Source organism: Trichosurus vulpecula, chromosome 1 (assembly GCF_011100635.1).
Source record: "Trichosurus vulpecula isolate mTriVul1 chromosome 1, mTriVul1.pri, whole genome shotgun sequence".
Lineage (NCBI taxonomy): Eukaryota > Metazoa > Chordata > Mammalia > Diprotodontia > Phalangeridae > Trichosurus > Trichosurus vulpecula.
Window position 1 is genome coordinate 458,904,097 of NC_050573.1, and position 25,327 is coordinate 458,929,423.

Here is a 25,327-nt window from a genome sequence, read left to right on the forward strand (position 1 = left end):
TGTAACTTATATATATATATGTATATATATATATATGTATATATATGTAAATATTCACATATAAACATTTTTGTGTATGTAGTCTATGTATGCATATACACATATATATGTATTTACACATGACTCCCAGGTGCTTACCATATTAGTTAGAGAGGAGAGACTTAGTGCGTACACCCAATCTACTTTAGTCCTACTGTAGCTCGGAACTCCTAAGCTCAAGAAATCCACTAGTTTCAGCCTCCCCAATAGCAGAGATTACAGGTGTGTGCCACCATGCCCAGAGATACATTCTATGTTTATATACCTCATAACTGATGCGCACATAGACTCATTGTTACATACCAAATTCAGGAATATATTCCTATTTTTAAACAATTTATTTAATATATGTATATATACATGTACGTATATATGTATATATTAGCTTTAATAGCTTAAAATTGCACTATGCAGGGTTTGGAACACCCTGTACACTCAAATGTATATTGTCTACATTTAGAAGCATATATACACATATGCATACCCACATGTGTATGTGCTTGCAATAGCTTATCCATTTTTACTTATCTAATTTTTTATACTTTGTGGCACAACAGTATTATATAAAGATTTCCTAAGTATATGTGTTATAATTGTGAACAAAAATGAATGTAGGGAGACAAAAGAAACAATCTACTTGACAAAGCACACTTTAAAAAAAAACTTTTTTGGTGGACATTCATTATTCTCAAGGAAGAGGTGCTATGAACTTTTGGTTCTGAATATTGATTCAGAGCATGTTAAAGAAATTGATGAAAACAACTGGGTTGAAGAGTAGATAGCACTTTGTTGAAGTACTAACACTTTATTATTATCATTATTATTGCTATTGGATAAGTAGAGAAGGGGTTTTAATCAATGTGGATACTCCTGAAAGGAGTGTGGCATAGTGGATACAAAAGTGGCTTCAGGATCAGGAAAACCTGGGTTCAAATCTCACCTGTGAACTGTGGGGGTCTGTGTGACCCTGGCTAAGTCACTTAAGCTCTCAGTGTCCCAGGCAAAGCTCTAATTCTATAAATTGTAGAGGGGATGTCAATTTGCTTTGGTAGAGAAACTTTCCTCATGGAGAGTTCCCTATACCAATAAATTTGGTCCAAAAAATGGGGAATAGTAATCTTAAAAAACCTTTTCATTTTCCAAAGAAAACAAATTACTTTGTCTGAGAATCTTAACTTTTTAAATTGAAAGTATTATTTTATCAGTTTCTAAATTAAAAGAGATTCCAAGATATTTTAAGTAAACACAAAATTGTATTGAAAATAATCATCCTTTTCTTACAAGCCAGAAAATCAAACTTTATATGCACCTTATGTGATTTTCACAATTAATACATCTTCATAACTGATAATTGCTTTATGAACAGAAATAAGTTTTAAAGAGTTATTGATTTGATGGGGAAAATGTGTTTTAACTTTTAAGGACATCTAATTTCAAACTGAAGACATAAAACTCTTTGTGAGGCAGCTAGGTGACATAGTAGATAGATTGTATCTACGGAATTACGAAGAGTTTAGCTTCAATCTTGCCTCAGATACATTGTGTGACCCGGGGCAAGGCACTATTCCTTTCTTTGTCTCAGTTTCTTCATGTGTTAAAATGGAGATTATGATCGCATTACATAATATATGATTATATAATATATATTATATGTCTATAATATATATTATATAATATAGGATATTATGTAATGCGATCATAATATATATGATTATATAATATATATTATATGTCTATAATATATATTATATAATATAGGATATTATGTAATATGTCAATTACATAATAACATTACATAATAGATTAATAGCACAGGGTGAAAAAACTCTTTGCAAATCTTAATGTACTTGATAAATGCTAGTTGTTGCTGTTGCTGTTATTATAGTCTTTGAATACTTAAAGGATTTTCAGTGTGAAAGAAGAGATTATGTTTATTTTACTTGGCTAGAGAGAATAACTGGGTCTGAAAGATAAAAGTTACAGTCAGCCAGATTTGAACTTACATAAAAAGCAGTGCCTAATAATGACAGGTCTCAGAACTGGAATTGGCTATATCAGGAGATGATAATGATAAAAATGATGCAAAACTCTTTATATACATCATCTCCTTTGGTTCTCCAAGCAGCCATATGAGATGAGGTACTATAGACACTCTACTGTTATAGAGAAGGAAACAGGAGTGGGGACATTAAGTGACTTGCTCACAGTTGCACAGCTAGTTAAGTATCAGAGGGGACAATTCAAAGGTAGGTCTTGACTCAAGGATAGAACTTCTCCGTTAATGAGTTCCCTGTCACTGGAAGTACTTAGGCAGACCTTAGTTGATTACTTGATGGGGATGCTTCATAGAGGTTTCATGCTTTACTTATGAGTTGAACTAGATGACCCCTAAGGTCCCTTACAACCAATTTTCTGTGATTCTATAACTGTATTCCCTCCACTAGATTCTAACATGCCATAATTCATAAATTATTTTTTAAAATAATAATAATAATAATAAATAGCTAGCCTTTATAAATCTCTTTAAGGTTTACAAAGCATTTTACACATGTTATAACCCAATTGATTCTCATAAAAACCTGGGGAAGTAGGTACTGTCACTAACCCCGTTCAGCAGAAGAAGAAACTGAGGCATACAGGTGAGGTAATTTGCCTGAGATCATGTAGCTAGTAAATATCTGAGACCAGATTGAACTCATGTCTTTCTGACTCCGGGTGTCAATTCTAAGGCCAGGTTTACATTTGAGAAAGTCATTTAAACAGGGCACCTTCCCATTTCCTCTCACTTGCTTCTAAACTCTCTACAATCTGGCTTTGATGCCATCGTTCAACTGAAAATTCTTTCTCCAACATTACCACTGATCTCTTAATTGTCTAATCGGATGGTCTGTCCTCAGCCTTCACCCTTCATGACCTATCTTCTGTCTTTGGCACTGTCAGTCACCCTGTCCTCCTGGATTCCCTCTTTAAGCATTCATGGCACTGCTCTCTTCCTGTTTCTTCTCCTACTTGCCTGACTTCTTTTCAGAGTCTCCTTTGCTGGATCTTCATCTATGTCATGTCCATGAACTGTCAATATCTGTCTGTCGTAGGCTTTTCTCTTCTTCCTCTAGATCAGGGGTACAGAACCTGCAGCTTTGAGGCCACATGGAGCCGTCTAGGTCATCAAGTGCAGCCCTTTGACTGAGTCCAAACCTCACAGAACAAATCCCCATAACAAAAGGATTTGTTCTGAAAAACTTGGACTCAGTCAAAGGGCTGCACCCGAGGACCTGGAGGGCCACATGTGGTCTCGAGGCTGCAGGTTCCCCACTCTACTCTAGACTATCTCACTTGGTGGTCTCTTCTTGTCTCATGGATTCATTATTATCTCTCTGTAGATGGGCATGCTAGATAGAGTGCTGGCCTCATACGCTTACTATGTGGTACTGGTGGAAAGGGCTCTGGCTTTAAGATCAGAGGACCTGGGTTCAAATCTTGGCTCTGCCATTTAGTACCTGTGTGACCTTGGGGTTAATTCTGTTATTGGTAAAAATGGTGGCGGGGGTGGGGCGGTGGTGCTGGATTAGATGACCTTTGAAGTCTCTTTCAATTTTAAATCTATAATCCTATAATATGTGCAAGTAACTGTGCCGGTTACACAAAGATGAAAAATGGCATCATGAGCCCCTACTCTTAAGAAGCTTACAATATAAAAGAAGGAATCCATTATGTACACATGTAAAAGATGAAACAGGGTGTCCCAAAAGTGTTAGTGCACCTATAAGGCACCAAAGCTTAAAGGTGCACAAAGATTTTTAGTACACCTAGGTAGGAAATAAGGTAAAAAGGAGAGAAACAGACTGAGGTCCTAAATCAAATTAGGATGAGAGGTCACTTTTAGCTTTGTGGATCACAGAAGACTCCATAAAATTGGTGGCACCTGAACTGGCCAGTGACCGAGGGAGGGAATTCAGCGGACAGAGAAGAGGGGGAGAGAATGCATTTTGGGGATAGGGGATGATGGCTTTTATGATTGGCCAGGAAAGTTAGGTTAAGACTGGGGCTCGATGAGTGCTTCCGGCTGGCAAGGAGGCTGCACAAATGAAATCAGGCTGGAAAGAGAAGATGGAAATAGATTTTAGCAGATTTTCAAGGCAAAGCTGATGAGGTTTTTTTTAAATCTTTTGTTCCACAGAGCCACTGAAGGTTTGTGAACAAGGGAGCAGCATGGTTTTTATTGTTGTTGTTCAGACATATCCAACTCTTTGTGACCCCATTTGGGGTTTTCTTGGCAAAGATACTGAAGATGCTGGAACAGTTTGCCATTTCCTTCTCGAGCTCATTTTACTGATAAAGAAAACTGAGGCAAACAGGGTTAAGGGACTTGCCCAGAGTCATACTTGTACTTGTCTTGAGGTCAAATTCGAGCTCAGGAAAATGAATTTTTCTGATGGTAGGCCCAGCATGCCATCCACTGCACCGCCGAACTGCATGGCTAGAGATGAGCATTTTGAAGCTTATGCTGATGATTGTGTGAAAGATATGTCAGATAGGAGAACTGAATCTTTAGAAAGCCCTTAACCTCTTCTGCTTTTTTTTTAATATAAGCAGTCTCCTAAGGAGCAGAAAAACTGTTTACCACTTTGAAGCTTTTGTTTTGTTAGACCACTCTATATTGCTGTAGCAATTTGTAATTATTACGCAATTTGATCCTTATTATAACCCCAAGGTAAATGCTACTTTTATTCCCATTTTGCAGATGAGGAAGCTGAGGCCAACAATGGTCTGGTGACTTGCCCAGGGTCACACAGCCAATAAACATTTAAGGCTGGATTTGAACTCAGTTCTTACTGACTCCAGGTACAGCTCTCTATCTACTCTGCCATCTAAATGCCCAATAAGCCTAATGGAGTGAGCTTATAAAACTACATAAACATTGATGGCTCCTGAATCATGGAAAGGACTCTCTCCCTAGTCATAAATAGGACTGTAGGAACACAGAAGAAAGGTTTACAAAGGACCTTAGAAGATGCCTAGCATAGAATGGGATCTCTTTGAGGATAGAGGCTATTCAGTTTTTGCCTTTACATTTCCACCCCTGGTGTAGTGTCTTATATTCAGAAAGCCATTAATAGATGTTTGATGAATTTAGTTAGATTTCTTAGCATTCATTCCCATAGCTGTACAATTCCGGTATCATACACTTTATCTAATGTAGGTTGTATTTTGTCTCCACAACTGGGCTGTCAATTTCTCTCTATCTGCTTCTTTTGTTTCCCTTATAGTATGTAGTATAGAGCTATGCATACTGTTGGTATTTAATAACATATGGCAGCAAGCATAGCCTACAGAATGCCGAGGAAGAACGTTCAGAATGGTGCTGTACGTAAAGGAGACCATTTTCTGTATGTAAGGTAGGGGGTGGTTAAGTGAATTTGGACCGTTAGGCACAATTGAGAGGGGAAAGACATGGCCCATTAATATCTTCAGAATTCTTATAGCATTTTAATAGCCTTACACACAAAGGTAAATATTCTCTCTTAATGTCAGTAAAGTTAAATGAAACGGACTTCCTTCAAAGCAAATGCTTTAAATACAACAACTGTTTTTGTTTTTTAAACCAACGGATTAAAAATTTAGCACATTTACTAAATCCGACACATTTATATATTGTATCTAAACATATATTCAAACCGCATTCAGAATGAGGGAAAAAAACCAAAACGATTGCAGTCTTCTCGTTAAGCTTTTGTGAGTCTTTGTGCCATTGTAACGGTAGTGCTAATTATCAAGCAAAGACATGATAATTACGCAGAGCTTTTTTGTTAAGAGAAGAATCTTTTTCAACACCCACGCACTGCACGATTTCCTCTGACCCTGCAACACTGTCTGTAGCATGGCCCAGGAATCTTATATTTCAGTCTGAATGTTGGAAACAGTGTGGTTTTTCTCTTTTTCCTTGCGAATAAACTAATTTGGGGGGTTGGGAGTAGGGATAATAGTCCAAATGGGAAGAAGCATAATAAATGACCCTTCATGCTAGAACTCTCCTGCTGTTTAACTCCATTCAGTTATAATCCTTTTATTGCAGATAAACAAGATTGAAAACTTCACCTAGTAGTAGCAAGATTACTGAAATTTCAAGGTTTTGTTAAATCTATATGAAAACTAATTTCTCAGGGCCCTCCTTCCCCACAAGCCAGACTTACCACGTCTTCTACACTTCACAGTCAATTTCTGTCCAAGTGCAGAAATTCTATCAATGTGACTGATTTTCCCACCTCCATCCTTTCTTCTCTCCTTTCCTGAATGATCTCCATGTCTTCCTGTCTAGCTACTTTTAAAGACTGGTCAAGGCAAACCTTTGCCACGTTAGAGTTGAATCAAGTCAACAAGCATTTAGGAACTGCTTACTCTGTGCCAAAGCCTTCCTGGATCACTGCTTTGTGGAGGAGGGTCTTCCATAATTCAATGAAACTATGCAGGGTTACCCAAGATGGACAGGTCATAGTGGAGAGTTCTGACAAAAAGTGATCCACTGGAGAAGGAAATGGCAAACCACTCCAGTAACCTTGCCAAGAAAACCCCATGGGCGTATTAAAAAGCATGATGTTGGAAGAAGAGCCCCTCAGGTGGAGGGCCTGGTGTACTATGGTCCACTAGGTCCTAAAGAGTTGGACACTAATGAATGACTGACTGAACAACAATGTGCCACACAATGTGTGAAGCGCAGAGGACGTTAGAAAAAATCCCTGCCTTCAAGGCGCTTACAATCTAATGGCAGAGATGTGGAAACAACCACGTACAAACAAGGCACATATAGGATAAACTGCAAATACTCTTAGAGGAAAGACACCAGTATGAAGGAGGAAGGGGAAAGACTTCCTGCAGGAAGGATTTTAGCTGAGACTTGAAGGAAGTCAGGGAAGCCAGGAATTAATTGGGCTGAGAAGGCTCAATGCATTTAACTCACCATAATGCTTTAAAAAAATTTATTGATAATTTTGTTTTGACAAATCATAAAAATTACTGGCATATTCTCGGATAAATATCTCACAATGTACAATTCATTGTCATTCTGAAAGGGTGACCTAGAAGCTCCAGATTATACCTTCTCTGGGTTCAAAATGCTTAATCTGGTGATGTTAGACTGAAGAAACTCTAACTGCCTCTTTAGGATCCTAAAGCCTTCCAAATCTCCATTTGCAAAAGGAAATGGCAAATAAGCAGTGTTTAAGTGCTCCTAAGCTGTCGAGGAGGATTTGTGTACTCCATTAACTGTGTCCTCGAAAAGAGACCTCACTTATGTGTTAAACTCTTAAAAAATCGACCACAAAACACCCACGAAGTGGAAGTAACTCCCTATCCTTGAATCAAAATGATTTTCTTATATTTAACTTAATCTTTAAAGAATGGTAAAGGTTAAATAGCTAGGTGTTAAGCAGTTTGGCAGCTCAGTGGATAGAATCCTGGGCCTAGAGTCAGGAGGACCTGAGTGAAAATATGACATTTACTTGCTGTGTGACTCTGGACAAATCACTTAAAACCTGTTTGTCTCAGTTTCCTCATCCGTAAAATGAGTTGGAGAAGGAAATGGCAAACCATTACAGTATCTTTGCTAAGAAAACCCCAAAAGGCATCATAGAGAGTCTGATACGACTAAACAACAAAAATTAAACCCTATTATAAAATTTTTCAGGGACCTACACAATTTCCTCTATTTTCTTGAAGTTTTGTTGTCAAATTGTACTTAATACTTCAGTACTTAGAAAGAAGCCTTTAATATTTCTAGGATCTGTAATTTCATCAGCATGGGCCCATTACCCCACTGATATAGATGTTGATGCCTTAGATTGTTTTCCTGATTTGCTGTGGCCAAAATCTTCGTCCACTTTTGGTCAAACTTTTGATGATGATTTTCTTTGAATTTAGAAGAGGATGGACTTTACTAGGTATATACACCAAGCCTTTCCAGCTTAGTAGGAAATGTCAAAGTTCAAATTCCAATTACATGTCCTTTGAGAACTTAATGCCACCTTCACACAAAGATGAAATACCAAAGCATTAAACATTACTTGATATAAATGAGCTATGGTCTTGAAAAATGAAAGACTTTGTCTTAATAGTATTCCCTGGCTTTCTTCAAGTCCCAACTAAAATCCCATCTTCTATAGGAAATCATCCCCAATCTCTCTTAATTCTAATGCTTTCTTTCAGTTACTTCCTATTATCCCATAAAAAGCTTGTTTGTACATATTTGTTTGCTTAATGTCTCCCCATTAGACTATTAGATCCTCACAGGCAGAGACTGTCTTTTGCCTTTTCTTTTTTTCCACTCCAAGACTTAGCTCAATGCCCAGAACACAGTAGGTACTTAATAAATTCTCACTGACTGACTGATCGATTGACATAATACTTTTGACCTGTACATGTAGACACTTAAAATAAGAATACCATGGGAATGGACTACACCACAAACTAATTATTTTCATATAGCCACATATTTATATATTTACATACAGAAGCAGCATGGCATCATGGACAGAGAGTCAGCCTTGGAATCCAGAAGACCTATCATATGTTGGCAGCCTGCCAGCGGGTGAGTCACTTAGCCTCTCAATAGCCCAGGCAATTTTCTAAGTCTTTAAGATGTACAAGAGTTGCCAATATGCATTGTTAGAAGGAGTTTCCATACTGGGAGTTCTCAGACACCAATGTAATTACAGGTCCAGAACAACAACAAAACAAAGTATTTATATTATCTATCTAAATATATATGTATATAAATATATTCAGATATATGTGTACAGATGCACACGTGAATACAATACTATTTTAAGGAGATAGGTAAATATAATTTCCTCAAAACATAAAATATTTTTCATTTAAGTATAAACTTTTAATTTAATATTTGTAAGGGACAACTTGAATGATGTGTTGTAAATGTGTACCCGCAAGAACTCTCAAGCACATACTGCATGAGGTCTACTCCTCATTTACTTTTGGTTCTCTAAAGTTACTTTTTTTTTGCTTAGTCTTGGAATGCAGTACATTTATAAGCTCAACATTCATTGCAAACTTCAAAATAACTTTTAGTAATAACCATTATTAGTAGTAAAGTTAAAAAAAACACTTTTAACTGTTGAAGGGAAGAAGAATGTGGGAGGGAGAGCTATGGGATGATTAATTCTGTTTGAACAAATACTACTATTATTTCCTTAGTATAAACCCAGACTAAATATGGCAGGAATGCTTTTTACTTTGACCAAAATGACTTCAGTAAATTAATTTTTCAAAATATTCTAGGAAAACAGGAAAAATATCAAGACCCAGCAGAAGATGGGTAAGAAGAGTAAGCTAATAAAACTGGAAAAACTCACATCTTTTCCTTTTTTTCCTTAGTATTTTCTGCTCATGAAGGTAAACCCTTGGGATTATTTGATAGGTGATCCAAAGCCATTTTAAACTACAATACTTACACATGGTGTATGCAGAACAACTGTGAACAAGTTCTAATAAAATTTTGTTATCCTTGCTGTTGTGACTTGATGCTTGGTAATATTTGCTGGCATCATGCCATTTCTTCCCCCTCTCCCACAATCATGTGCATTTACACGTGTTATCTGCTGTCCTCCCCTCCTGACCTCTGGCCTTGAATAGAATTCCCTATCTTACATTGAACACTGAGCTCATAAACCTTGTGGAACTCACTTCTAATGCCAGCTCAGGTATCATCACTTCTTCTGATGTATGCCTCTCTTTTTGAATCTCCCATGCTACTTTTTTTTAATCTCCCCTCTGAATTGAGTCATATACTAACTTGCATATCATAGTTATTAACGGATATATCATCCTCCCTTCTAGACAAGGGCTATGAATTCCTGAACATGCCACACAACTAAAACACTTGTGTTGAAAATCTGTCACATTAATTCTTAATACAATATATTAAATCTGTTAATTTTTATAGAAATACTTTGCTACAACATACACTTAGAATTATTTCTTCACCAAATATCAGATCCTAAATGTGTGTTAAAATTTCACAGAAGTGCATCAAATGATATAATTTTAAATGAATAATTTCCTCTATCATTCCAACTATACGAGTGAGAAACAAAACATAAACCGATCCTTCATAATAGCATCAGTTTAAAGTAATTTTTCCCTACTACTCCTGATGTGACCACATTCTGAAAAGAGAATCAAGTCCTGTAGTTTAGAAGCAATATAAACATTTGCTGAGATGTCCTACAATTCCGTTAAAGCTTTACTCTCACAGAGCCTTAATTCTTACCTCAACAATGTCTGAATTTGTTCGGCTCTCATGTGGCTCATTGTACTCCGTGTATTTCAGCAACACTTTGTCCATATCCGTGCTGGCATACTGGAACAGTTTGTTGGTACTGTTAAAGATGATTAGCGCAATCTCACAGTCACATAGAACACTCAGCTCATAAGCCTTCTTCATTAACCCAAATTTCCTCTTTGTAAATGTCACCTGGGAAAAAAAGAGAACAAGTCTGTCAAAAATCTTTTGTGTTTTTTTTAAGTATTCTTTTCTTTCTTAAAACAACAACATATCTGCCGTACTGTTCCAAGCTCTCCTACATTCAGAAGGAAGCAAACAAATCCAGAACTGTTTTTTAGCAAAGAATATAAAAATGTGTGGGTTCTAACCTCTAGAAATATGGGTAACTCAATGCATCATTTGAAAGTAGCATGTTTTTATGAAGGCAAGCAAGGAAGTTTTTGTTGTTTCACAATCTAATGTCCTACCCTTTGAACCATCTATTTACAAAATTTCATTTCAGAGCATCAAATATTTTGCCCAAATATGTCATTTCATTTAACCTCCCTTCCCTTCTCTCGTCTGCCCTTGCTTCCCCTCTTTTGCCTTCCCTTCCCTTCCAAGGGTTTCATAGTTTAGTTTTACATTCCAAAAGCTCACTTTCTAACTTCCAGAAACTATTGTTATTCCTCAGGCCTCACTGGAAAGCATCAAGTTAGCTAATTTGAAAGTGAAATTTTAATTTCTTATTCATTTAATTCTGTGATAAAACCAGAAAGGATTAATTGTGCATTGTACAATGGAAACAGACCTGACCCTGGTAGAGGTTAGAGGATCTGGGTACAAATCCTGCCTCAAACACTTACTACTTATGTTACCTTTGGTACTTAACATCCCTGAGACTCAGTTTCCTTATCTGGAAAGGGAGAGCATAGTACTAAATCACCTCTAAGGTCTTTTCAGCTCTAGATCAATGATCCCATGAGCTCTCTTCTGGTCATCATAACATTGGGATTTAGGAGATATCTTTAGACAAAATTTAAAAAAATCAGTTCTGTTCTACTGAACATCATTCTTCTGGCCTAACCATTCTATAAACTGTGGACTTATCTTTGGCCTTTTTTATTTATCTTTCACCCCTTTATTCAATATTTCACTAAATTCTATCATTTCTTCCTTCAAAATGTGTCTTGGATTCACCTGTTTTCTTCCATTTGTACTGTCAGTACTTCAGTCAGATACCCATAACCTCATATTTGGATAACTAAAGCTACCAACTTCAACACCAGTCAGTTTTCTAACTGGACTCCCTACCCCTAGTTTCTCCTACCTCCAATTTATCAACATGCAGAAATAAAGTCATCTTGATTTTGTTTTTATCATGTTATCCTCCTCACCTAATGAATTCCCAAAACTCCATATTATTTGCCAGATAAAGTCCAAACTCTTCTGCCTTGTCTTCACTATCATCATAATTTTTTCCCTCAGCTGGAAAGCCCTTCCTTTTCTGCTAAGACTATTCAAACTCCAGCATCCTCGAGGCTTTGGTCAAGTCTCATGCTTTCTCAGAAGCCTTCTCTGACTATTACCCCACATGCTGATGTTTTATTTCACATTTCCCATTATTTTGCTTCTTATTAATTTTATTCTTTATACCCATTTCTCCATCATCTATTTTGATTTTATTCTTCATGCTGTTGACCCTCATACCCCTCAGCCTGGTTCATTAACCTCTTCCTGTCCAGGAACTTTATCTCCATTCTAATTCAAGTCACAACTGGAGTGATCAGACTTTAGACCATGCCATCACCTATAAATGCCTTTTCTCTGAGATCTAGAACTCTGAAAACCCAAACTCATCAACCTCTTCCACTCTCATCTTTGCTTTACTCATTCTAAATCTGTTCTTTGCCCTTCTGTGACTTCCTCTGTCTCCTGCGCCATATTATCCTGGTCCATCACTCCTATTATGGCTTCACTTTATCCCCTTTAACATTTTTACTTTATAGTCAACTATCTCAACAAGACACTGTCTTCTTCCCTCATATTTCTTGTTCTTCGAAAGCCTGATATTCTTGCCTTGTTATTTTCTTGCTTTGGTTCACCTACACTATCTGCCTTCTCTGCTCCCACTTTATAGAATGGTTGAAGGAAGACACTAAACCATGCTATGGTTTGACTGTATATATTATAAATTTGTGTTTTCTGATCTCAATTGGTTCTTCACTATTGCCTACCAATCCTTTTATTCATGTCTTATTTGCTCATGTCTTTTATTAACATCCCTAAAGCATTTGTTCTATCAATCATTCCCTCCTTTATTTTTACTGTCTCTCTACTTTTTATCTGATCATACCTTAGACTTAAAGACAAACAAAAAGCCTTCCCTTGACACTGTGACCCTCTCGAGCTGTCATCTTTCTGAACCTAACCCCTAAAATTTAGAGTAAGAAGGGACCTTAAAGATCATCAAGTCTAACCCTATCATTTTTTACAGATGGAGAAATTGAGGCACAGAGTGGCTAAGTGACCTGCCTATGATCACACAGGTAGTAAGTGTCTGAATTGGGATCTGAACCCAAGTCTTCTAGACTCCAAGTTTGGTGCTTTATTCCTTTCTCTCTCTCAATCCACATCTAATTAGTTACCAAGTTCTCTGATTCTACTTCCACATCTCTCCATCCATTCCTTATTCCCATATTGACCACTCCAATTCAGCCCTACATCACCTCCTGAGTCACTTTGCCTCTACTCATTGCTTTTTCTAGTCTATCCTTTCTACATCTGCCAAAATAATCTTTCTTTTGCATAGATCTGACAACTTGTATTGCTTATTTGCTCAGAAACAACAATCTAAAGTTAAAAAAACAACCTTGACAAATTAACCTGTTACTTAAAGCCTTCCACAATCCGTTGCCAACCTGTCTTTCCAGCTTCGTTTCATATTACTCTTCTTTCTCTTCCAGTTAAACTAAACCACTTCCTGTCACGATCCAACCTTACTTGTGTATTTATTTAGTAAATTTCCAGTACATAGAATGTATATATCCTTCCTTATCTCACCTTTGAAATCCTTCATGTGTTTTATTGCTCAATTCAGGTGATACCTCCTTTAGGAAGCCTTTCCTAGATATATCTCCCGCCTTCTTCTCTCCCCCGCAACACCCAATCTTCCAATGATATCTCCTTCCTTATACTTTCTGAGCACATTTTGTTTGTGTATCTCTGTTGTCCTTGTCATATTTTAACTTTATCACATTTATTTGCATATGTTATCTCCTGTATAGACACCCTTGTACACACAGGGCCTGAAACAATGTTTTGAATAGAACGAATGCTTATTAAATTCAACTGAGTTGAATTTCTACCTATGTGCCTTTTCCCACTGACAACACTGAGAAATATTAGCATTTCCTTGCTTCCAACTTGTTGAAGCTCTCAATTCATTTCTAACTGAAGTCTGGGCCCCCTGACACTCTAAAACCAATCTTAGTCGTGGCAGAAGGAATAAAGGGCATACCTGGCTCTTGGAGCCGTTGATGACATACCAAGTTCAAGTCTTGCTGCTAGTATCCTCACCTAGATAATAATGATACTCCAAACTCTCAGAGGAGTTTAAATGCTTTCTTCACAACAAAACTATGAGTTAATAAGTATGTGTGTTTTTATTCCCAGTCTATGGATGATGAAACTGAGGCTCAGTGAGGTTAAGAAAAAACCAAGGTGACACATTTTAATAAATGTTGGAGATGGGCCTTGAACCTAGATTTTTCGACTCCCAAACTAGTGTTCTTTTAATTGAACTGTTAATCTTGGCTTATTAATGCCTGGACTCTTTTGTTTGGTCTGCTTTCCTCCACTGTTGCCCAAAACCTTTGCTGCTGTTTCTGAAAATTTATTCTCCATTACTCTTATCTGGGTTCCTACCCTTGCCCAAAATTTAGGTTGACTGAAGCTTTATATACAACCTATTTATTCCTCCTTGCCTAAGCTAGATTTTTTTAGATTCTACATCTTTTCTTGCTCAGTCCCGTTGTAGAAGTACTGATTTGGAGTCAGAGGACCTGAGTTCAAATCTGATCTCTTCCACTTACTAATTGTGTGACTTTGAGAAAGCCAATTCTCTGGGGTTATCAGAAAGATCTCTGTGCTCAGCCCCCATCCACCTCAGTCCATCTCCTCTTTTGCCCTACTTTTCTATGGTGTCCTTTGGAACTCTCCTATATTAAATCCCACTTCAATCAAAGTTCTCTTCCTCTCATTTTCTCTCCAAATTTGTCCCTAAAGTCATATATATCTTTTAGCATTATCTCTGAGAATGGCTGTCCCATTTCTCACATTCCTTGACACACTGGGGCAGCAGAAGGAATTAGTCCTAACTGGCCCTCCATTTCTTTACCTGAAAAAATGTAAACAGTGGACTATATCAACTTTAAGGTTTCTTCTAGCTCTAAAGTTTTGGTCCTGTATAGGATCCCACTCTTTCTTTCTCCCTCTTTGCCTTAACTGAATTACCCGTATTACTTAAATCCACAATCCTTGCCCATTTGTCTCTGACTTAACAAATCTTTCCACTCGTTACCGTTTATTTTCCTGGATGTATAGTATTTATTTGCTCCCTCTTTTCCTTACCTGATCTTTCATGTTTGATAACTGGCCCACATAACTGATGAAACCTACTAGACTTCTGCCACATAGCTGGACTCCCGTCCCTAGTGCTCTATTCTATTGCTGTCCAAGACTTGTCATGTTTTAAAACAAAACCATAACTAGGAATTCCAATGGGGTGGGATGTTGGTCTAATATATGAACATTTCTGTGTATAGCCAAAGCATGTTAGAAACAGGGATTGTGGGAATTATGGGAACAAGGGTAGAGAAGAACACTGTGAGACAACTAATTAAGGTAGGGGTGTGTGTGTGTGTGTGTGTGTGTGTGTGTGTGTGTGTGTGTGTGCTGGAGTGATATTATAGATGACAGCACCAAAGACCTGGATAGGATGGAGTGAACTTTAAAAGATAAGAGGGGGTTGCTGAGTAAAGCAGAGGGAATGTCTGAAAGGGTCATGTGTGTCAAGGAGTGTGAGAAATGGAGCAGCCATTCTTAGAGACAATGCTAAGAGATATGGTGTTTTTAGGAAAAAAAATTAGTTTTCAGTGACTACAAGAAGATGGAGGGAAGGTGAGGGGAAAAGAATTTGGACTGAAGTGGGGTTTAAAAGAGGAGAGTTCAAAGGGAGGGCAAAAGAGACTATGAATTGGGTAGGATTCGAGCTATAAAGCACAGTGATAGAGGTCTTTCTGATGATCCCAAGCATCTTGTATGGTTCAGGGCCCTAAGCAAGGTGTATGTCTGGGGCATCTGAACTGGTGAATAGATGGAGCTTCAAAATGGAAGTCCAACAGCAATGGAACTCTGTGAAGTGTGGTAATTTGGGGGATGGGGAAGAAAAGCATGCCCCTTAGGTGGTAGCAGTACCTGAACCTTCCTGGATATCCGAATCTGAGGAAAATCCCCGGTTGCCAGGTCTTAGTTCTAGTTCATATATATCTATCTATGTCTATGTCTATATCTATATATCTACTTTAAGATGATGAGCCCTATTTTGCTGCCAGTGTGGGACAACAAATACAATAAATGGAAGAAAAAGCATGAAGATTTCTTGGAGGTAATCTATAGTACCCTAAAAATTTGGTGAGCTGTGGTATATAAAACACTTAAGAGCATCAATTATAAGTGCCATGAATACTTGCAGACATTGATTTTCCCCAGGTGTAATTTTCTAAGTAAATTAGAGATAGGTCACTTTTTTCCCCTTTAAGGTAAATAAAAGTCTCATTAATAAAAGATTTATATATTATTTATTAAATATACATGGAAGATACTTGATTTAAGTGAAGGCAATATTAACAAAGTACTATTTATCTACAATTACATGGGAATTGGTGGCTTAATGCAGTGGCAGAAGAATTCAAATACGTGTAATTTATAAAGTGTTTTAATCTGCTAGAATTCCTAATGCAAACTAATACCAGATGTAACCTCTTTCCACCTTGGAATCCCTGCTGGTCATGCCACAGAGAACCTGACATTTCTGTGTCAGTAATTCCTACCAGCTCGTCTCTTGGTTCAAAAATGTCTTTTACGTGTCTATTCTCTGTCTATTTTTCTTTGCACTGCATACTAATGGCACACATTCTTTCTGCAGCACTATATTTGTAGCTCTTACCAAGATGCCTATGATGAAATATAGATTTTGTAATATTTTCAAATCTGATTGCTGAACTACTCCAAAAATCAGCTTATCTGGTGCTAATCTTGTATATGTATAAGATCAATTATTACTAATCTCAAAGAGTTAAATGCAGTAGAGTTTTTTTTTAGAATGAGCAAAAAATAATGGAATCATTATAGATATCATTGGTACAAAGGTCTTAAGAGTGTAGATTGATTCAACCTTTTCAGATAAAAAGCACCTATTAAGCACCCCCTATATGCAAGTTCCAGATAAAATCCTACCATGTACAATTAGTCTTCCTGTTCACCCTTACTTCTAGTGTCTTCTCTCTGTGATTATCTTTAATTTAACTTCTACATTTTTTGTTTGTACATTGTTGTTTGCACATTGCCTCCCTAGTTAGAGTGTAAACTTCTCAAGGGCAAGCACTGTTTTGTTGTTGTTTGTTGTTTGTTTTTACTCTTTTTGTATCCCTAGCTCTTGCTACAGTGCCTGGCACATGGCCTAAACTTAACAAGTGCTTGTTGATTTGAAGAAAAAAATTTTTTAAAGGATTTTGTGCAAGGTGCTTGGGATAGAAAGACAAAACAGAAGAAGGGAGTGTTAATTGGAGGCCAGATTTCACTGCTCTGTTGATCTGCTGCTCTTTGAAATAAAAATGCTCTCCAACTGTTTCCATCTTTAAGCCATTAAGAAGCAACCACTCAGGAAGAGAAGAGACATTTACTGGAGTATATCTGTACATTAGTATAATTTTAATAAGTGAAATAGGTAACATATCACATGCAAAATATAGAGTGTATTGACTCAAAATACTTTAATGTATCTAAAAATCACTTAAAGTCAGACTTGGTGACCACAAAGTTGTAGATGGAATAGCTCCATACTGTATGGTTTCTGTAAAATAGAAACCTCAAAATTTAGCTTGTTAGAGCTTCTGGCCATCAAAGTTCACCTAAGTACTAAAATAACTTTAAAATCTCTATTTATTTTACCTTGCAGTACTTCCATACATTTAACTTAACCAAATAGGCTTCAGGATGATGCATACTTAATAATACTTATCATGAAGTGCAATGCATATAGTTTTTTTATTAAAACTGCAGATTGAGTGACAAATATATTAAACCGTTTAAGAAAATCTTCAAATTTTGCTCTTAATTGCTCTAAATTTAATTCAGTATTATGTTCATGTTCTTCATAGCATTTCTCCAAATGTATTTCATAATGCTTTTCCCTATTGTTCATAGCTAGATAAAATTGTTTTTAAGCATTAATGTTCTTAAAGAGATCTAGGATATTACTCTTCTTTTAAAATATGCCACTCAATGACAAAGATTGCAATTCAGAGCTTTTACATTTAAACATGATAATGTACTATAATGATTACATTTTTCATACTTTTACAACAGTTTGCAATGGGGAGAAGTCCATATTTCTGTTTCAAAAATAGTATTTTCAACTTTAGGTGAGCAAGGAAACTGTTTAAGGTAGTTAAGAGGAAAGAATGCTTCCAATGTGCACATCAATAAGCATGCATAGTGACAAGGAATAAATCCAATAATGTATAAGTGAGCAGTACGAGTCAACAAAATTTATTTTTCAATTTTCTGATAGCTTGAAAAGTTAGATATGTACTGAAAATAAAATTAGTCTACAGATATTGACCACCGTTAAGTTCCTTTACATCTTGGATTTTAAAAGCCTCAGATGTAAAGGTGGCATAGTATTAAGTATTTGGATTTTGAAATTTAAATCTTCCTATAAATTCATCATTTAGCTTATGCCAATATCAAGTCCCAAAATCAGGATTTTCATGAGGAAAATTGGATATAAATCAGATTTATACACTTTTGAGTTTGAAAGAATAAGCCACATTCCTTAGGTAATTGCTAGAATGCATCCACAATTTTAAAGAAGCAAATAAAAATGATACTATAGAAACTAAAGGCATTTGCCAAATGGCATATTTCCCTATAAATAGTATTGAGAACACCAATGCTTAAAATCAACACTTTATTTAAAATAAAATTTCCTTTAGACAGTATAGACATACTCATAATTTCAGTAGACACTAATGATTTTAATTGCCTGTTTTGTTTGTTCAATAGCTAGATAAGCTTTTCTGTATATTTTCTAACCAATTTTGTTCTGGACATGACTAGAAGGTTAAATGCATATACTTTTCAAATCAGGCTGAATCAAGGAGAGAATTAAGGTATAAGATGTATCTTTTTGAGAAGATTGTGAGTTAAGTACTCAAAAAAAGTTCCTTGCACTATTCTACTTCTCTCTTCTCCACTAAACTCCATATACTAGGCTCTCTAGAAATATTTTTAAGTTCAATTCTACAACTTGGTTTATATATCACCTGTATGAAGAATACTATTTTGGGCAATGGAAAATGCAAAGTTCAAATCATTCTATTCTATTCAACATACATTTCATGTATACTACAAGCAAGACACTATATTCAGTTCTGGGGATACAAAGACCTAATGAAACTGTCTCTGTTCTCAAGGAGGTAATATTCCACTTTTCAGGAACACATCATATACACAGAGACACAAAGCCAAGGTAATTTGAGTTAAGCGAAAACACTAACAGCTGAGTATATCAGGGAAGGCTTCATGGGGTAAGTGGAATCTCAGCTAACCCTTGAAGACAATCATTCTAGTAGGTGAAAATGAAGAGGAAGTAAATTTCAGGCATGAGGAGGCTCATGTAAATGTACAGAGAGATGGAAGATGGAATGTTGAGGAAAGGAAACAGGAGTCCGCAAATTGGACTGCTGACTGTTAAATTCTGGAATGTGGAGTACATGAAGATACATAATGTGAAATGATTGGAAAAGTGGGTTAGAACCAGATCATGTAGAGCTTTAGATGCTTGATTGGGGAGTTTATACTTTATCCTACTGGGGTTTTTTTGAGCAGAGGAGGGATGTGGTCAAACCTGTGCTTTTCAGAGTTCTCAGAATCAGGTTGTTTGGGAATGTGACCCAGAAAGGGTGCTAAGTGCCATCTAGGGCTAAATGTCTGAATGAGACTGACAGAAAACAAATATCAGAAGGTAAAGGTGTAAAGGCCTTCATGGAGATAATTTTGGTAGTTGCATGACTGATGGAGTAGAGGGTCAGGGAGAGAAATAAGGTCAAGGAGGTAAGTGAGGAGGCTAGTGGTTATGTGAATGGCGAAGAAGGGATGGATATGAGAGATATTGAGTGGATTCTGGTGGGATTTAGCATGAAGGACAGAGAAGAGTCAAAGATGACTAAGCCTTGGTGTTCTTAATAGAACTCTGGAAGTTTGAAGAAAGCAAAGCTCTAGGGAAAAAGATGATGGGCATGTTGAACTTGGAACCCTGATGTTAGAGTTGGGCAGAAGTGTTCGGTAGGGAGTTGGCAAAAGGAGCTAGAATTTAGGAGAGATGAGGGCTGGATATACTGGTTTGAGTGTCATCTGTGGCTGATAAGGAACGAGACTGAGCTGCTTTTGAGTAGAATCACAAAATCTTACCATTTAAAAAGACCATTTAGTCCTACTTGGATCTGATCAACAATTCTCTCTATAATTTCTTCAACAAGTGGAAAGCCAACTTTTATTTGAAGCTCTCTGGTCACCAGGGGGTCTCAACCTAAGTTCTATGAACTTAAAAATGTTTTGATAACTGATTTTCAATATAATTCATTTCCTTTGCTCTCTCCCTATCTCCCCCTCCCTCCTCTGTCTGTTTGTCTATGTATATATGTTTATGTATACACACACACATACACACACATATATATATATATAAGTACATATGTATATATAAGTATATATGTATATATATATATATAAATTTTGTGAATTTAAAAGCAATATTCTGAGAAGTGGTTAACATACTTCACCAGACAGGGCTGATAACACACAGAAGGTTAAGAAATTCTGCTCCAATGAGTAGAAACCCACTACCAACTGAGACAGTCTATTACACTTTTGTTCTATTACTCTTTAAGTTATAAGCTTTCCTTAACATTGGGTTTAAATCTGCCTCTATGCATCTGACACTAGTGACTCCTAGCTCTTCCCTCTGGAGCTAAGCAGAAGTAATAAAATCCCTCTTCTTGATGGCTTTAAGGATTTGGAGGATGATGATATATTTCTACTCGCTCTTCTTTACTAATGTCAATACCCCCAGTTCCTCAACTAGTCTTCAGATGGCATGGTTTAAAGCCCCTCACTATCCTGCTTGTCCTTCTCTGGAACTGCTCCAAAATAGTGTGCCCAGTCCTGAACATAACACTGCAAATTCAGCCTAACCAGGTTGGGATTGATACTTTCCATGTGCCAGACACTTTTTGTCTCTTAATACAGCCTAAGAACTCATTACAGTTTTGGTTCCTGTGTTGTATTGTTGACTCTTGTTCAGCTTTCAGTCAACTAAAACATATATATGTATGTGTGTGTATATGTATATGTGCATATACACATACATATATATGTGTTAAGCATTATCTGGTTATATTCTCCCATTTAACCCTTGTAAAATTGCTTTTTTGAACCCAAGTATAGGAATTTAAATTTATATAAATGAAATTTCTTTTAATTTTCACAACACCGTTTAACATCATCTATATTTCCCAATATATCCCTATTAAATTTCTTTAACTTTTTACTGGTAGGGTAGGAATATGCACTAGATCTATCATTTTACTGTTGTAGGGAACTCCTGGATAAAGACACTCCCTCTACCAATATCAGTAGTCTCCTTCTCTGCAACTTAGAGAGTCACCCAGGCCACTCAGAGATTAATTGATTTTCTTAGGGTCACACAGCCAATGTGTATCAGAAGCAGGACTTGAATAGACATCTTCATGGCTTTAAGGAAAGATCTTTATACATCATACCAGGTTGCCTCTCTCACTTTCCATATCTATATATGTATGTGTATATACATATACATGTATGTATACATACATGCATGTATATACATCCACATACATATACTCACACATATGTCTGTATACATGTAGGTATCTGTATACATGTGTGTAAAGGTATACAACTACGCACATACATACATGAACACATGTATGTATGTTATATATACATACATATATGCATATATATATATATATATATATATATATATATATATATATATATATATATATACTTTTTATATCATCTACCTTTTGCAGTATTTTCCTTCTACCTCCCATAGAACCATATCATATACCAAAGAATTTTTTTTTAAAAAATCTTTATTAAGTTTCATCTTATTAAATTCACTAAATGACTGTAGGAGCCAGGTTCTGTAGGAGGCCAGAATGAATAGGGAATCGTGATATTTTTTCTTCTGTGACCAGAAAAAAGAAGAGAGTAGGTGACAATACAGAGAAGTTTTGAAGAATGAAAGAGGGGGGTTGAGGAAGCTTACATCAATTAGCCTCAGTCAAAAGATTAGTGAATCAGTGAAGTAGGCGATGAAAACTGCAGAACTCACTAGGGTGTGCCTGGAGACTTGGGGAAAGAGAAGGACGGGAACAGGTATTGTGGGGCAGTGAGACAGAAATTCATTAAGAAGAGATCAGAACTATTGTCAAGAAGCAGTGAGTGCTGAAGAAAATAAAAAGGTCAGAAAGAGACACAAAGGGGGCAATTTTGCTACCATCTTTTAAAATTTAACATATACTTTTAAAACAAACTACATAACTGAAATTCATAGTTTCACATATACTCCTCTTACTTTCCTTTTTGTTTGTTTGTATTTAATGATTAAGCTAATAATTAAAATAATGAAATCAATAAAAAATTTAAAATAATTAAAAAGGAGAATTTTTAAAAAGAAGCAGTGAAGTCTTATCGAAGTTTATGCTCCATAAATGTGTAGTGGTGAAATCAGCATTATTCTGTGATCTCTTGTGATTCTCTCAGTCTGGAAGCAGGAGCAGAAAAGTCAAATGGTAAGGGTTTTATTTTCTGAGGTGATAAGCATATGTAGAAGAAGGCATAAACCCAAGGTAATTTGAGGATGGAGAAAGAACACAGGACTGGGGATATCACAGAACTCCTCACAGAATAGTTGGAACCTTAGCCAAACCTTGAAGCCCCATAAGGATTCTAAGACATGAAAATGAGGAGTATTTTGTAAGCATGGGGCAGCCTTGTGTGAGTGTACAGAGGCTTGTAGCAATTGTTTTTATTGAATCTATCTTCATGAATCAAGATTAATAGATTGGAAATAGTGAAATGTCAGGGAAGCAAGGAATTCCAGGGTATTGTATAGTGAAACATTAAAGTGGCAGAACATAGGGTCAAGGCTGTCTATAGAGGCAAATTAAGCCAGAGTGGGATAAAGAAATAGGGATAAATCAAGGGACTGAAAGTTCTTTGAAATATAGGGTGTGCGAGAGAGTACCATAATTATAAGTGTAATAGGGTGCCCTGGCAAGACTTTAGCAAAAAAAAGTCATAAGAAGTAAAAAGACAGAGGCATTTAAATGTTAAGGGGAAATGGTTCAGATGCAAAATTACATTCTAGATCCTAGAGAAGGTTTGTGGCTTGGATATCTCAATGGCATATGAAGAGACTAGCAAAGACCAATGAACTTGCCCCAAGGGCACAGGCTGTAGTCTTATCTTTGTATCTAGTTGAATTCTGGGAAGTGTAATTGACACATTAGGACTGATCAGCTTAAGTCTTTGGTGGGGTACCTTGCTGACATCTACTTCCTTCTTGGAGGTGCTAAACCTTAGAGTAGAGGCTTTCAGGTAGTTAAACAGGAGAGGCTTCTGCTCATCTGAGACTATAGGTTATTGCTCTAGCTAAAAGAACACGGAAATACAGCTGAAAAGAGCATTGTAATACTCCAACTGAAGACAGCACAGTAGCATCCAGTCCAGCCAGTGGGTGAATGCAGTGAAAGAATGTGGCTGGCCAATGAAGAATAAACCCAGGAAATACAGTGGATTTACCTGTCCAGCAGAGACTCTCTCCTGAGAAAACCCTAGCAGCTAAGAAGCCTGCCTGGTCCAGTCTGGTAGCTGCGTAGCAACTGAGTGACCTGCTAGGACCAGTCCTGCAGCAATTTAGGGGATAAGTGATTTGTCTTACTTAGCTTAGTATCAGATTGACCAATGTAACTGAGACACCACTCTCTATAAGGAGCAGCCCAAGCTGAGTTGTCAGCCCACAGAGATGCCAAGTTCAGAGAGGAGCCAGCTTGCATGAGCAACAGAGCAACTCACCTATCACTAGTGCCATGACCATTACAACCAAGAGAACTCTGTGAGAATTTTATTTCAGAAGAAAGAACATTGAGGTCCTGCAGTTATGGAGTTGGGAATACCCTTGTTCACATGTGTTTCCTATATGTGCCTCATTTCTATTGTACTTTCAGTTCATGCCTACTCTTTCTCCTGTGGACTTTTGTGTATTTGAGGGAGATTGGATTCCTGGTTTGGGGACATGATTTGTGAATACTTTTCTTGCTGTGTCATTTGAATAAATCTCTTTGGCTAAAGAACCAAGTCTATTGGCTGACTGATAAAGAGAACTCCACCAGTGGGGGCTCATAAGCTAGGGTTGGGAGGATAGTCAACCCTATGGTTACTTCTAGATTCCTGGGTATAGTATCAGTTGCCCCTGGGAACCTACTGTGTCAGTGTAGAGGAGTGAGTTCAAAGAAAGTATTACAGAAGGATAGGAAGTTATGGCTGGTGAGTGAGATTTCAAAGTTTAGTATCTTGAAAGTGGTGAAATTTTGTCATTTACTGAGACCTCTTCTAGTGTGAAGTTGAAATAGGGTTAAAGTGGGCCCTCTTTGGGGTTTGAATGTTTCAAGAAGATAATCTGCTAAAAACAAAGTTTTGATAAATTACTTTTGAAAATTTCATCTTGCAGAAATTAGAATGAGGGACAGTTCTGGTATTAGACCAGTTTTAATTCTGATTAACAAAGAACTGCTTTATAGTCATGGTAAAAAAAAAAAAAGAGAAATATTAGGAAAAACAATTCCATGTCATCCTGGAATTTATATTGGGGAGTGATGGTAATACTGGGCAAAGTCTGTTATGAATCCTAGAATTTAGAAAAGTTTGTTTTTCTAAATAACAGGAATTATTCTAAGGCTGTCGCCCAAAGGAAATATGCCTAATATGGAATGGGTTTTTAAAAAATAAAATTCTGTTTGCAAACAATCACAATTAAGCTACCTAACTTCAGAAATTTCTTTGATGAGTATGGATTTTAAAGTGCCAGGCAAATCACAAATCCTCTTATAATAGGCTTATGCATTAAGACTATGAAATTTGGGTTGGATTATAATAGCTTTACCTTGCCCCCGCCCCAAAAGCAAATGCTAGGAGAGATCTAGAGTAGCAACATTTTGGTGCAAAGGATAGAGTTCTAGACCTGGAATGAGGAAGACCTGAGTTCAAATCCTGCCTCACACATTTACTAGCTTGTGATCTTGGCCAAGCCACTTAATAGTTTTCTGCCTCAGTTTCCCCATCTATAAAATGGGAATAATAATAGCACCTACCTCCCAGGGTTGTCACAAGAATTAAATGAGATAATACTTATAAAGCACTTTGCACAGTGCCTGGCACATAGTAGGCACCATATAAATGATAGTGATGATGATAATGATGAAAGATCTGCACATGAGCTTTATGGGAGTCCAAAATAAGATAGACATGTAAAAAAGATAACACAATCTTAGGTTTCATTAATGCTATGGTATCCCAATCACAGAAAGTTGTCAAACCACCATAATCTCTACTGATCAGGCT

General features: G+C 36.7%; 1 protein-coding gene across 8 annotated transcripts in view; it reads right to left on the minus strand.

Annotated features, from left to right (window-relative positions):
* The window catches only part of MEF2C (myocyte enhancer factor 2C), a 193,639-nt gene that overhangs the window by 84,898 nt on the left and 83,414 nt on the right, over positions 1–25,327 (minus strand). For all 8 annotated transcript variants that reach the window (XM_036766001.1, XM_036765992.1, XM_036766007.1 and 5 more), the window contains exon 3: positions 10,319–10,522. In XM_036766001.1, coding sequence (XP_036621896.1) covers positions 10,319–10,522 — 204 coding nt within the window. The remainder of the gene's footprint in view (positions 1–10,318; positions 10,523–25,327) is intronic.